Source organism: Salvelinus alpinus, chromosome 14 (assembly GCF_045679555.1).
Source record: "Salvelinus alpinus chromosome 14, SLU_Salpinus.1, whole genome shotgun sequence".
NCBI lineage: Eukaryota > Metazoa > Chordata > Actinopteri > Salmoniformes > Salmonidae > Salvelinus > Salvelinus alpinus.
In genome coordinates, this window is record NC_092099.1 from 52,534,423 (window position 1) to 52,550,776 (window position 16,354).

The 16,354-nt window shown below is 42.0% G+C and overlaps 1 protein-coding gene across 2 annotated transcripts in view; it reads left to right on the top strand.

The window, feature by feature from the left end:
* The window catches only part of LOC139539053 (voltage-gated delayed rectifier potassium channel KCNH8-like), a 196,129-nt gene that overhangs the window by 176,395 nt on the left and 3,380 nt on the right, over positions 1-16,354 (top strand). For both annotated transcript variants that reach the window (XM_071341747.1, XM_071341748.1), the window contains 2 exons: positions 11,411-11,667; positions 12,660-12,760. In XM_071341747.1, the coding sequence (XP_071197848.1) occupies positions 11,411-11,667; positions 12,660-12,760 (358 nt within the window). The remainder of the gene's footprint in view (positions 1-11,410; positions 11,668-12,659; positions 12,761-16,354) is intronic.

The following is a 16,354-nucleotide window of genomic DNA, read 5'->3' on the forward strand; positions in this document are numbered from 1 at the left end:
AGGTAAGGGTGGTATACAGAAGATAGCCCTATCTGTTAAATACCAAGTCCATATTATGGCAAGATCAGCTCAAATAAGCAAAGAGAAACGACAGTCCATCATTACTTTAAGACATGAAGGTGAGTCAATGCGGAACATTTCAAGAACTTTGCAGTTTCAAAAACCATCAAGTGCTATGATGAAACTGGCTCTCATGAGGACCACCACAGGAATGGAAGACCCAGAGTTACCTCTGCTGCAGAGGATAAGTTTAAGTAACAGACACATCTCAACATCAACTGTTCAGAGGAGACTGTGTGAATCAGTCCTTTTTATTTTTATTACACCTTTATTTAACCAGGTAGGCCAGTTGAGGACAAGTTGGCCAAGATAAAGCATAGCAAAGCAGTGCAACAAAAACAACAACACAGAGTTACACGTGTGAGATAAAAAAACATGTATGGTCGAATTGCTGCAAAGAAACCACTACTAAAGGACACCAATAAGAAGAGACTTGCTTTGGCCAAGAAACATGAGCAATGGACATTAGACCGGTGGAAATCTGTCCTTTGGTCTAATGAGTCTAAATTTGAGATTTTTGGCTCCAACCGCCGTGTCGTTGTGAGACGCAGAGTAGGTGAACGGATGATCTCTGCATGTGTGGTTCCCACCGTGAAGCATGGAGGCATTGTGATGGTGTGGGGGTGCTTGCTCGTGACAGTCAGTGATTTATTTAGAATTCAAGGCACACTTAACCAGCATGGCTACCACAGCATTCTGCAGCGATATGCCATCCCATCTGGTTTGCGCTTAGTGGGACTATCATTTGTTTTTCAACATAACAATGACCCAAAACACGCCTCCAGTCTGTGTAAGGGCTATTTGACCAAGAAGGAGAGAGATGGAGGGCTGCATCAGATGACCTGACCTCAACCCAATTGAGATGGTTTGGGATGAGTTGGACCGCAGAGTGAACGAAAAGCAGCCGACAAGTGCTCAGCATATGTGGGAACTCCTTCAAGACTGTTGGAAAAGCATTCCAGGTGAAGCAGGTTGAGAGAATGCCAAGAGTGTTCAAAACTGTCATCAAGGCAAAGGGTGGTAACTTTGAAGAATCTCAAATCTAAAATACATTTTAATTTGTTCAACACTTTTTTGGTTACTACATGATTCCATATGTGTTATTTCATAGTTTTGATGTCTTCACTATTATTCGATATTGTAGAAAATAGTACAAATTAAGAAAAACCCTTGATTGAGTAGGTTTGTCCAAACTTTTGAATTGTACTGGACATGTGTTTGTTTATGTCTCAGATAGCATCAATAATGCAGCCAGGGGTGTGGACTGTTGTCCAAATGTGCTTCTTAGACTGTTTATTATGTATGTAAAACCCAGCACAGGGAGTGGAGTACAGAACAGAAAGCCAAGACAAGACAAACCAAAAACAACAACAGCCTTCAGTGACGCTCTTCTTATTCTCATCAAACAATTACTGCAGAAACACCACCTCAGTCTGAACACTGATAGTCTACCAGAATACGATGTGCACTTTGCACCTGTTTAGATTAGGGGGTAGTGCCGGAGGGAGGAGGGTTTGGGAAAATAGCTTTTTTTAACAGCAATAAATGTATTCCCTCCCCACTGTCTCTGCCGATTCACTTACTTCTGACGGACAGTCTCATGACACAGGAGCTGGAGGGAAGACTAACACAATGTTCTGGGTCTCATGACACAGGAGCTGGAGGGAACACTAGCACAATGTTCTGAGTCTCATGACACAGGAGCTGGAGGGAACATTAACACAATGTACTGAGAACACCAGTCAGCCCTGTTCACACTGTAGTGCACGTGTAGACACACCAACTCACTCACACGTTTGCTTCCACTTCAGCATGCTTTGCAGCCATGGACGTATAGATTACACCCCCGCACAGTGAAGCAGCCCCTGCTTGCCTCTTGGGCTCTGAGCTAAGATTATGAAGTGGGAACTAAACATAGACACGCTACTGTGAAGGGAGGAGACAGACTGATATGAGGAGAGCGGGGGAGGACAGGAGGGGAAAAAAGAGTGCTGATGAGGGAGAAAAGAGACAGAGGAAGAAAAGAGAGAGAGTGAGGGAGAAGAGAGAGAGAGAGACGTGTACATTTCCTCAGTGAAAACAATGTACTGAGCAAATGTAAAATTGGCTGTTTAACAAATTACTGTACTACAGACCACAAATTCACCCTAAATGACAAACAAACAAACCAAAACAAAGGCAAAGTCTTCTCATGCTTTGTTGACTTCAAAAACGCTTTTGACTCAATTTGGCATGAGGGACTGCTATACAAATTGATGGAAAGTGGTGTTCGGGAAAAAACATACAATATTATAAAATACATGTACACAAACAACAAGTGTGCGTTTAAAATTGGCAAAAAACACACATTTCTTTCCACAGGGCCGTGGGGTGAGACAGGGATGCAGCTTAAACCCCACCCTCTTCTACATATCAACAAATTGGCGAGGGCACTAGAACAGTCTGCAGCACACGGCCTCACCCTACTAGAATCTGATGTCAAATGTCTACTGATGATCTGGTGCTTCTGTCCCTAACCAAGGAGGGCATACAACAGCACCTAGATCTTCTGCCTAGATTCTGTCAGACCTGGGCCCTGACAGTAAATCTCAGTAAGACCAAAATAATGGTGTTCCAAAAAAGGTTCAGTTGACAGGACCACAAATACAAATTCCATCTAGACACTGTTAACCTAGAGCACACAAAAAACGATACATACCTCAGCCTAAACATCAGTGCCACAGGTAACTTCCACAAAGCTGTGAACGATCTGAGAGCCAAGGCAAGAAGGGCATTTTATGCCATCAAAAGGAACATAAAATTCGACATACCAATTAGGATCTGGATAAAAAATACTTGAAACAGTAATAGAACACATTGCCCTTTATGGTTGTGAGGTATTGGGTTCGCTCACCAACCAAGAATTCACAAAATGGGACAAACACCAAATTGAGACTCTGCATGCAGAATTCTGCAAAACATATCCTCCGTGTACAACGTAAAACACCAAATAATGCATGCAGAACAGAATTAGGCCGATACCCGCAAATGATCAAAATCCAGAAAAGAGCGGTTAAATTCCACAACCACCTAAAAGGAATCGATTCCCAAACCTTCCATAACAAAGCCATCACCTGGAGAAGAGTACCCTAAGCAAGCTGGTCCTGGGGTTCTGTTCACAAACACAAACCCCACTGAGCCCCAGGACAACAACACAATCATGAGAAAACAAAAAGATAATTATTTGACACATTGGAAGAATTAACAAAAAAAACAGAACAAAGTAGAATGCTATTTGACCCTAAACAGAGAGTACACAGTGGCAGAATACCTGACCACTGTGGCTGACCCACAATTAAGGAAAGCTTTGACTATGTACAGACTCAGTGAGCATAGCCTTGCTATTGAGAAAGCCTGTCTTCTCTTGAGAGCCAGGTCTGCCTACGGTGGCCTATGTGCGCACTGCCCACAAAATGAGGTGGAAACTGAGCTGCACTTCCTAACCTCCTGCCAAATGTATGACCATATTAGAGACAGATATTTTCCTCAGATTACACAGATCCACAAAGAATTTGAAAACAAACACGATTTTGATAAACTCCCATATCTACTGGGTGAAATACCACAGTGTGCCATCACAGCAGCAATATTTCTGACCTGTTGCCACAAGAAAAGGGCAACCAGTGAAAAACAAACACCATTGTAAATACAACCCATATTAATGTTTATTTATTTTCCCTTTTGTACTTTAAGCAATTTGCAAATGTCTCTATTATTTTGGAACTTGTGTGAGTGTAATATTTACTGTTTATTTCACTTTTGTTTATCCATTTCACTTGCTTTGGCAATGTAAACACGTTTCCTATGCCAATAAAGCCCCTTGAATTGAATTGAGAGAGAATAAAGCCCCTTGAATTGAATTGAGAGAGATAATAAAGCCAATTGAATTGAATTGAGAGAGACAGAGTGAGAGAGAGAGAAATAGCCAGTTCAGGACTTTGATGAGGAATGTGGTAAGAGAACTGCACTTGTGATTGATTTGTAATTTTATCAGTCGCTTTTGAATTTCATTTGTTGTAATGTGAAATTGTAAAGGGTTTGTGTCATGTTGATCAATGGGTTTCCCCTGGTTAAATAAAGGTTAAATGAATAAAACAATAAGAGTCTTTGATCAAAGTGAAAGCAGAGAGAAGAGTAGAAAACAGAGAAGAGAGAGAAAGGGGTGTGGGCTTGTCCACATGGTGAAATATCACACCCATTCATTATCTCATTTACTGAAGAGGTCTATGGACATGTCATATGGATTCATTATCTCATTTACTGAAGAGGTCTATGGACATGTCATATGGATTCATTATCTCATTTACTGAAGAGGTCTATGGACATGTCATATGGATTCATTATCTCATTTACTGAAGAGGTCTATGGACATGACATATGGATTCAGTATCTCATTTACTGAAGAGGTCTATGGACATGTCATATGGATTCATTATCTCATTTACTGAAGAGGTCTATGGACATGTCATATGGATTCATTATCTCATTTACTGAAGAGGTCTATGGACATGACATATGGATTCATTATCTCATTTACTGAAGAGGTCTATGGACATGTCATATGGATTCATTATCTCATTTACTGAAGAGGTCTATGGACATGACATATGGATTCATTATCTCATTTACTGAAGAAGTCTATGGACATGACATATGGATTCATTATCTCATTTACTGAAGAGGTCTATGGACATGTCATATGGATTCATTATCTCATTTACTGAAGAGGTCTATGGACATGACATATGGATTCATTATCTCATTTACTGAAGAGGTCTATGGACATGTCATATGGATTCATTATCTCATTTACTGAAGAGGTCTATGGACATGTCATATGGATTCATTATCTCATTTACTGAAGAGGTCTATGGACATGTCATATGGATTCATTATCTCATTTACTGAAGAGGTCTATGGACATGTCATATGGATTCATTATCTCATTTACTGAAGAAGTCTATGGACATGTCATATGGATTCATTATCTCATTTACTGAAGAGGTCTATGGACATGTCATATGGATTCATTATCTCATTTACTGAAGAGGTCTATGGACATGTCATATGGATTCATTATCTCATTTACTGAAGAGGTCTATGGACATGTCATATGGATTCATTATCTCATTTACTGAAGAGGTCTATGGACATGTCATATGGATTCATTATCTCATTTACTGAAGAGGTCTATGGACATGTCATATGGATTCATTATCTCATTTACTGAAGAGGTCTATGGACATGTCATATGGATTCATTATCTCATTTACTGAAGAGGTCTATGGACATGTCATATGGATTCATTATCTCATTTACTGAAGAGGTCTATGGACATGTCATATGGATTCATTATCTCATTTACTGAAGAGGTCTATGGACATGACATATGGATTCATTATCTCATTTACTGAAGAGGTCTATGGACATGTCATATGGATTCATTATCTCATTTACTGAAGAGGTCTATGGACATGACATGGATTCATTATCTCATTTACTGAAGAGGTCTATGGACATGTCATATGGATTCATTATCTCATTTACTGAAGAGGTCTATGGACATGTCATATGGATTCATTATCTCATTTACTGAAGAGGTCTATGGACATGTCATATGGATTCATTATCTCATTTACTGAAGAGGTCTATGGACATGTCATATGGATTCTTTATCTCATTTACTGAAGAAGTCTATGGACATGTCATATGGATTCATTATCTAATTTACTGAAGAGGTCTATGGACATGTCATATGGATTCATTATCTCATTTACTGAAGAGGTCTATGGACATGTCATATGGATTCATTATCTCATTTACTGAAGAGGTCTATGGACATGTCATATGGATTCATTATCTCATTTACTGAAGAGGTCTATGGACATGACGTATGGATTCATTATCTCATTTACTGAAGAGGTCTATGGACATGTCATATGGATTCATTATCTCATTTACTGAAGAGGTCTATGGACATGACATATGGATTCATTATCTCATTTACTGAAGAGGTCTATGGACATGTCATATGGATTCATTATCTCATTTACTGAAGAGGTCTATGGACATGTCATATGGATTCATTATCTCATTTACTGAAGAGGTCTATGGACATGTCATATGGATTCATTATCTCATTTACTGAAGAGGTCTATGGACATGTCATATGGATTCATTATCTCATTTACTGAAGAAGTCTATGGACATGTCATATGGATTCATTATCTCATTTACTGAAGAGGTCTATGGACATGTCATATGGATTCATTATCTCATTTACTGAAGAGGTCTATGGACATGTCATATGGATTCATTATCTCATTTACTGAAGAGGTCTATGGACATGTCATATGGATTCATTATCTCATTTACTGAAGAGGTCTATGGACATGGCATATGGATTCATTATCTCATTTACTGAAGAGGTCTATGGACATGTCATATGGATTCATTATCTCATTTACTGAAGAGGTCTATGGACATGTCATATGGATTCATTATCTCATTTACTGAAGAGGTCTATGGACATGTCATATGGATTCATTATCTCATTTACTGAAGAGGTCTATGGACATGTCATATGGATTCATTATCTCATTTACTGAAGAGGTCTATGGACATGTCATATGGATTCATTATCTCATTTACTGAAGAGGTCTATGGACATGTCATATGGATTCATTATCTCATTTACTGAAGAGGTCTATGGACATGACATATGGATTCATTATCTCATTTACTGAAGAGGTCTATGGACATGTCATATGGATTCATTATCTCATTTACTGAAGAGGTCTATGGACATGACATATGGATTCATTATCTCATTTACTGAAGAGGTCTATGGACATGTCATATGGATTCATTATCTCATTTACTGAAGAGGTCTATGGACATGTCATATGGATTCATTATCTCATTTACTGAAGAGGTCTATGGACATGTCATATGGATTCATTATCTCATTTACTGAAGAGGTCTATGGACATGTCATATGGATTCATTATCTCATTTACTGAAGAAGTCTATGGACATGTCATATGGATTCATTATCTCATTTACTGAAGAGGTCTATGGACATGTCATATGGATTCATTATCTCATTTACTGAAGAGGTCTATGGACATGTCATATGGATTCATTATCTCATTTACTGAAGAGGTCTATGGACATGTCATATGGATTCATTATCTCATTTACTGAAGAGGTCTATGGACATGACATATGGATTCATTATCTCATTTACTGAAGAGGTCTATGGACATGTCATATGGATTCATTATCTCATTTACTGAAGAGGTCTATGGACATGACATATGGATTCATTATCTCATTTACTGAAGAGGTCTATGGACATGTCATATGGATTCATTATCTCATTTACTGAAGAGGTCTATGGACATGTCATATGGATTCATTATCTCATTTACTGAAGAGGTCTATGGACATGTCATATGGATTCATTATCTCATTTACTGAAGAGGTCTATGGACATGTCATATGGATTCATTATCTCATTTACTGAAGAGGTCTATGGACATGTCATATGGATTCATTATCTCATTTACTGAAGAGGTCTATGGACATGTCATATCGATTCAGGTACAAGCTCTCTGTTTAGATAGTGGATGAGATATACCTTCACACACACACACACACACACACACACACACACACACACACACACACACACACACACACACACACACACACACACACACACACACACACACACACACACACACACACACACACACACACACACACACACACGACTGGCACCACCTGGCATCTGTAAGGTCAGAACAATTAAACACAGCCTCTCTCTCCCTCCCTCCCTCCCCTCCCCCTTTAGTAATGTGTTGTAGCAGGTGTTCCCTGTGGTCTAAGACTAGTAGATTTAGCTTGTCCTTTCAACACAACGCCTTCTCATGTAATCTCATAGCCCGCTAATTCCCGCTTTGTTTGGCTCCTCGGCTTTTAGAAATCATGTTTGTCTCTGAGAACATTGTTGTATTATTAATTTGACGTTGGGTGAGAGGGGTAGGGGAGGGCTGGGGGAGAGGGGCAGGGTGAGAGGGGTAGGGGAGGGCTGGGGGAGAGGGGCAGGGTGAGAGGGGTAGGGGAGGGCTGGGGGAGAGGGGCAGGGTGAGAGGGGTAGGGGAGGGCTGGGGGAGAGGGGCAGGGTGAGAGGGGTAGGGGAGGGCTGGGGGAGAGGGGCAGGGTGAGAGGGGTAGGGGAGGGCTGGGGGAGAGGGGCAGGGTGAGAGGGGTAGGGGAGGGCTGGGGGAGAGGGGCAGGGTGAGAGGGGTAGGGGAGGGCTGGGGGAGAGGGGCAGGGTGAGAGGGGTAGGGGAGGGCTGGGGGAGAGGGGCAGGGTGAGAGGGGTAGGGGAGGGCTGGGGGAGAGGGGCAGGGTGAGAGGGGTAGGGGGGGTTGGGTGAGAGGGGTAATGGAGGGCTGGGTGAGATGGGACGGGCAGGGCTGGGTGAGGATGGTAGTGGAAGGCTGTGTGGGAGGGGTAGTGGAGGACTGGGTGAGGATGGTAGTGGAGGACTGGGTGAGGATGGTAGTGGAGGACTGGGTGAGGATGGTAATGGTAGTGGAGGACTGGGTGAGGATGGTAGTGTAGGACTGGGTGAGGATGGTAGTGGAGGGCTGGGTGAGGATGGTAGTGGAGGGCTGGGTGAGGATGGTAGGGGAGGGCTGGGTGAGGATGGTAGTGGAGGACTGGGTGAGGATGGTAGTGGAGGACTGGGTGAGGATGGTAGTGGAGGACTGGGTGAGGATGGTAGTGGAGGACTGGGTGAGGATGGTAGTGGAGGACTGGGTGAGGATGGTAGTGGAGGGCTGGGTGAGGATGGTAGTGGAGGGCTGGGTGAGGATGGTAGTGGAGGACTGGGTGAGGATGGTAGTGGAGGGCTGGGTGAGGATGGTAGTGGAGGACTGGGTGAGGATGGTAGTGGAGGGCTGGGTGAGGATGGTAGTGGAGGGCTGGGTGAGGATGGTAGTGGAGGGCTGGGTGAGGATGGTAGGGGCAGAGATGGGTGAGGATGGTAGTGGAGGGCTGGGTGAGGATGGTAGGTGCAGGGATGAATGGAAGTGTGTGTGTGAGGAATGGATATATCATAAACTCATAGAGAGAAGCTGGGACTAGAGTGGTACAAGTCTGCCTCCCACTGGTACTGTGGTGTTACTGCACCTTCTCTAGGCTACTGTGGTCTTGTGTTGTGGATCGTTATCATTCACCACTCAACCTTGCCTCTAGCCTGGTCTGAAAAAACACATCTAGCCCCTTCCCCTTCTCCTAAAGCCTATTCCTAAAGCCTAACTCTGGAGAAAAATCTGAAGGAATTAGATATTATTTAGTTTACACCTATCTGATGCTTTCGTATAGTTGAATGTGCTCTGGACACCATATGTGAACTGATTGCCTCCCATTTATCTTCAGAGCTCGTGCTGCTAGGCGACCTAAACTGGAACATGCTTAACTCCCCAGCCATCCTACAATCTAAGCTTGATGCCCTCAATCTCACACAAATTATCAATGAACCTACCAGGTACAACCCCAAAGCCGTAAACACTGGCACCCTCATAGATATCATCCTAAACAACTTGCCCTCTAAATACACCTCTGCTGTTTTCAACCAAGATCTCAGCAATCACTGCCTCATTGCCTGCGTCCGTAATGGGTCTGCGATCAAACGACCACCCCTCATCACTGTCAAACGCTCCCTGAAACACTTCAGCGAGCAGGCCTTTCTAATCGACCTGGCCCGTAGAGTAGAGGATGCCGTTAGTAGAGGATGCCTGGTTATTTTTTTTGAATGCCTTCCTCACCATCTTAAATAAGCATGCCCCATTCAAGAAATTTAGAACCAGGAACAAATTCTTGGACCGACTCTCCTCTGTATACATCAATGATGTCGCTCTTGCTGCTGGTGAGTCTCTGATCCACCTCTACGCAGACGACACCATTCTGTATACCTCTGGCCCTTCTTTGGACACTGTGTTAACAACCCTCCAGACGAGTTTCAATGCCATACAACTCTCCTTCCGTGGCCTCCAACTGCTCTTAAATACAAGGAAAACTAAATACATGCTCTTCAACCGATCGCTGCCTGCACCTGCCCGCCCATCCAACATCACTACTCTGGAGGGTTCTGACTTAGAATATGTGGACAACTACAAATACCTAGGTGTCTGGTTAGACTGTAAACTCTCCTTCCAGACTCACATCAAACATCTCCAATCCAAAGTTAAATCTAGAATTGGCTTCCTATTTCGCAACAAAGCATCCTTCACTCATGCTGCCAAACATACCCTTGTAAAACTGACCATCCTACCGATCCTCGACTTCGGCGATGTCATTTACAAAATAGCCTCCAATACCCTACTCAATAAATTGGATGCAGTCTATCACAGTGCCATCCGTTTTGTCATCAAAGCCCCATATACTACCCACCACTGCGACCTGTACGCTCTCGTTGGCTGGCCCTCGCTTCATACTCGTCGCCAAACCCACTGGCTCCAGGTCATCTACAAGACCCTGCTAGGTAAAGTCCCCCCTTATCTCAGCTCGCTGGTCACCATAGCAGCACCCACCTGTAGCAAGCGCTCCAGCAGGTATATCTCTCTGGTCACCCCCAAAACCAATTCTTCCTTTGGCCGCCTCTCCTTCCAGTTCTCTGCTGCCAATGACTGGAATGAACTCCAAAAATCTCTGAAACTGGAAACACTTATCTCCCTCACTAGCTTTAAGCACCAGCTGTCAGAGCAGCTCACAAATTACTGCACCTGTACATAGCCCATCTACAATTTAGCCCAAACAACTACCTCTCCGCCTACTGTATTTATTTATTTTGCTCCTTTGCACCCCATTATTTCTATCTCTACTTTGCACATTCTTCCACTGCAAATCTACCATTCCAGTGTTATACTTGCTATATTGTATTTACTTCGCCACCATGGCCTTTTTTTTGCCATTACCTCCCTTATCTCACCTCATTTGCTCACATTGTATATACTTATTTTTTTCTACTGTATTATTGACTGTATGTTTGTTTTACTCCATGTGTAACTCTGTGTTGTTGTATGTGTTGAACTGCTTTGCTTTATCTTGGCCAGGTCGCAATTGTAAATGAGAACTTGTTCTCAACTTGCCTACCTGGTTAAATAAAGGTGAAATAAAATAAATTAAAAATGTACCCTAATCACTTCTCTCTCTCCCCCTCCCGCCCTCTTGGTTGCTCTCCCCCTCCCATTCCCTCACTCTCTCTCTCTCTCTCTCTCCCCATGTATCTCTCCACAGGTGGACTGGGAGAGTAATGGAAGTCTGGTGAAGAAGCTGTCTTCCATTAAGGAAGATGAGGAGGGTGATGAAGAGCAGAGCTCTGTGTCGCGTGCCCCCCGTTCCCCTCGACGTCTGACCAGGGTTCTCAACTCGCCCCTGCGTTCGCCCCTGCTGCACCCTCGACCCTTCCGCCCCCCCCCAGAACACACCCACCCCCCCACCCTGCAGATACCTGTGGTCAGCTTCAGCAGTGCGCCACTGGAGCTTAGTCCAAGGTAGGAAAAACACACACTTAGTCATTCTACACACACACACACAAATCACGCATGCACGCACACAAAGTTTTGCAACATATGGGTCGTTCCACGAAAATATACATTTTTCACCAATATTGAATTTAAAAATCCTGTTATATTAAATGAAGTGCCCTTTAATATAGATCATATGGAGAATTCAATCAAATCAGATTTTTTCATATGAATAAAGGCTTGTTAAAGTGCTAAAATTCGGCATTTTGTCATGTCCCTTCGTCAACCCTGTTTCACTTCTAGGAAGATTTCAACCCACTTAATCAAAAAATCTCTCCAACGTCATTGTAAAGTCTTAGTTATTCTGTTGCTTTGACAAAGCCATGTCTGAAGATGCTTTATTTCATGTGATTAGTGATTAATGTCTGTCCCTCATTTTAAGGTCAACCCTCTTACCTGAACTGAACTCGGTTCAATATGGTGAAACTCTTCCTTTAAAAAATAGAAATGGGACATCTAGTAGTGAAATCCCAGTGTAAAAGCAGGGGAGCTGGTTCTCTTTTTGTCCATTTCCTGGTGTCTTGTTCCACATAACAAACTTCTATTCCCTCTGTAACAAGAGGATTTATGGCTGATTTAAGATTAAAACTTCAACCATGTTACAGTCAACCCTGATACGGTCAACCCTGCCCTTAATATAGTATTGTTTTTATTTAACATCTCGAGATATGAAATTTAGTTTTTTATGAAGTTGAAAATGTGTTCTTTATGATAGAATGTTAAAATGAGGTGAAATCAAGTTTTTTTGTTGTTGCAAGTTACACTCAAAAGGCACTGAATTTGTGAAACGACCCATTTAGAGTGGAGTAGAGAGGAGGAGAAATGAAAATGGGAGAGAAAAAGGGATGAGGAAGCAGGGCTTAAATTGATGGAGCTCAACTTCCTCCATAACAATGTTTGTGTGTTTATTGATCTTTATTCCCCTCTTTCTCTCTCTCTCTCTCTCTCTCTCTTTCTAGGTTTGTGGATGGTATTGAGACAGAGAGCAGTGTGAACTCATCCCAGAAGTTTGAGTTTAGCTCCAGGCTGGTACACAGTGGTCAACCATCCCCAGGACTAGGTAATACAAAGTTTTGTAGCGATTCCTATGTTGTTGATGTAAAGAATATTTGTTGATCCGTGGTGTGTAATGAGCAACCCGACGCTGCACTTGACACATTTATGAAATTGCTTATCCCAATTACTAATAAGCATGCAACAATTAAGACAATGAGTGAAGAGGAATTGAACAACTGTGTGGTTGAGAGGGATGAGGCAAAATAAATGGCAAATAGGTCTGGCTGTACAACCGATTACCAAACATACTGCAAATTGAGAAATCATGTGACTAAACTGAATAAAAAGAAGAAGAAACTACACTCTGAAACAAAGATAAATGACATAAAGAATGATAGTAAAAAGCTTTGGAGCACCTTAAATGAAATGTTGGCCAAAAGGAAAACTCAGCTCCTTCATTCATAGAATCAGAGTGCTCATTCATCACAAAACCCACTGATATTGACCACTACTTTAGATGAGCAAGATGAGCAAACTTAGGTATGACATGCCAGCAACAAACGCTGACACTACACATCCAAGTATATCTGACCAAATTAAGAAAGACAAGCATTGTAATTTTGAAATCCGTAAAGTAAGTGTGGAAGAGGTGAAAAAAAGTATTGTTGTCTATCAACAATGACAAGCCTACTATAGAAAGTGTGTGTCCTGGAGGAAGGCAAAAGTTATTCCCCTACCTAAGGATAGTAAAGCACTCTTTACTGGCTCAAATAGCGGACCAGTCGGCCTGTTACTAACCCTTTGTAAACTTTTGGAAGAAAATTGTATTTGACTAGAAACAATGCTATTTTACATTAAACAAATTGATAACAAACTTTCAGCATGCTTATAGGGAAGGACATTCAACAAGCACAGCACTTACACAAATGACTGATGATTGGCTGAGAGAAATTGATGATAAAAAGATTGTGGGGGCTGTTTTGTTAGACTTTAGTGCGGCTTTTGACATTATTGATCAGTCGGTTGCTCGAAAAACTTGTGTTATGGCTTTACACCCCCTGCTATATTGTGGATAAAGCGTTACCTGTCTAACAGAACATAGGGTGTTCTTTAATGGAAGCCTCTCCAACAAAATCCAAGTAGAATCAGGAATTCCCCAGGGCAGCTGTCTAGGCCTCTTACTTTTTTCAATCTTTACTAACGACATGCCACTTGCTTTGAGCATAGCCAGTGTGTCTATGTACAGTTGAAGTAAAAGTTTACATACACTTAGGTTGGCGTCATTAAAATTCGTTTTTCAACCACTCTGCAAATTTCTTGTCACCAAACTATAGTTTTGGCAAGTCAGTTAGGACATCTACTTTGTGCATGACACAAGTAATTTTTCCAACAATTGTTTACAGACAGATTATTTCACTTATAAATATATTCACTGTATCACAATTCCAGTGGGTCAGAAGTTTACATACACTAAGTTGACTGTGCCTTTAAACAGCTTAGAAAACTCCAGAAAATGATGTCATAGCTTTAGAAGCTTCTGATTGACATAATTTGAGTCAATTGGAGGTGTACCTGTGGATGTATTTCAAGGCCTACCTTCAAACTCAGTGCCTCTTTGCTTGACATCATGGGTAAATCAAAAGAAATCAGCCAAGACCTCAGAAAAACAATTGTAGACCTCCACAAGTCTGGTTCATCCTTGGGAGAAATTTCCAAACGCCTGAAGGTACCACGTTCATTTGTACAAGGAATAGTACGCAAGTATAAACACCATGGGACCATGCAGCCGTCATACCGCTCAGGAAGGAGACTCGTTCTGTCTCCTAGAAATGAACGTACTTTGGTGCGAAAAGTGCAAATCAATCTCAGAACAGCAAAGGACCTTGTGAAGATGCTGGAGGAAACAGGTACAAAATTATCTATATCCACAGTAAAACGAGTCCTATATCAACATAACCTGAAAGGCCACTCAGCAAGGAAGAAGCCACTGCTCCAAAACCGCCATAAAAAAAGTCAGACTACGGTTTGCAACTGCACATGGGGACAAAGATCGTACTTTTTGGAGAAATGTCCTCTGGTCTGTTGAAACAAAAATAGAACTGTTTGGCCATAATGACCATCGTTATGTTTGGAGGAAAAATGGGGAGGCTTGCAAGCCGAAGAACACCATCCCAACCGTGAAGCACGGGGGTGACAGCATCATGTCGTGGGGGTGCTTTGCTGCAGGAGGGACTGGTGCACTTCACAAAATAGATGACATCATGCGGCAGGAAAATTATGTGGATATATTAAAGCAACATCTCAAGACATCAGTCAGGAAGTTAAAGCTTGGTCGCAAATGGGTCTTCTAAATGGACAATGACCCCAAGCATACTTCCAAAGTTATGGCAAAATGGCTTAAGGACAACAAAGTCAAGGTATTGGAGTGGCCATCACAAAGCCCTGACCTCAATCCTATAGAAAATTTGCGAGCAAGGAGGCCTACAAACCTGACTCAGTTACACCAGCTCTGTCAGGAGGAATGGGCCAAAATGCACCCAACTTATTGTGGGAAGCTTGTGGAAGGCTACCTGAAACGTTTGACCCAAGTTAAACAAAATAAAGGCAATGCTACCAAATACTAATTGAGTGTATGTAAACTTCTGACCCACTGGGAATGTGATGAAAGAAATAAAAGCTGAAATAAATCATTCTCTCTACTATTATTCTGACATTTCACATTCTTAAAATAAAGTGGCGATCCTAACTGACAAAAGACAGGGAATTTTTACTTGGATTAAATGTCAGGAATTGTGAAAAACGGAGTTTAAATGTCTTTGGCTAAGGTGTATGTAAACTTCCGACTTGAACTGTATGCGGATGACTCAACACTATACACGTCAGCTACCACAGCAACTGAAATGACTGCAACACTTAAAGAGCTGCAGTTAGTTTCAGAGTGGGTGGCAAGGAATAAGTTAGTCCTAAATATTTCAAAAACTAAAATAATTGTATTTGGGATAAATCATTCACTAAACCCTAAACCTCAACTAAATCTTGAAATTAGTAGTATGGTAATTGACCAAGTTGAGGAGACTAAATTGCTTGGAGTAACCCTGTAAACTATCATGTTAAACTTGGAGTAACCCTGTAACTATTGTTAAGTGTCATGGTCCAAACATATTGATACAACAGTAGCTAGGATGGGGAGAATTCTGTCCATAATAAAGTGCTGCTCTACCTTCTTAACATCACTAGTTTTGTCGAACCTGGACTACAGTTCAGTCGTGTGGTCATGTGCCACAAAGAGGAACTTAGGAAAATTGCAATTGGTGAGAACAGGGCAGCACGGCTGGCTCTTGTATGTACAGAGAGCTAACAATAATATGCATGTCAATCTCTCCGGGCTCAAAGTGGAGGAGAGATTGACTTCACCACTACTTGTATTTGTGAGAGGTATTGACATGTTGAATGCACCAAGCTGTCTGTTTGAACTACTGGCACACAGCTCAGACACCCATGCATACCCCACAAGACATGCCACCAGAGGTCTCGTCACAGTCCCCAAGTCCAGAACAGACTATGGGAGGCGCACAGTACGACATAGAGCCATGACTACATGGAACTCTATTCCACATCAAGTAACTGATGCAAGCAGTAAAATGTTATTTAAAAACAG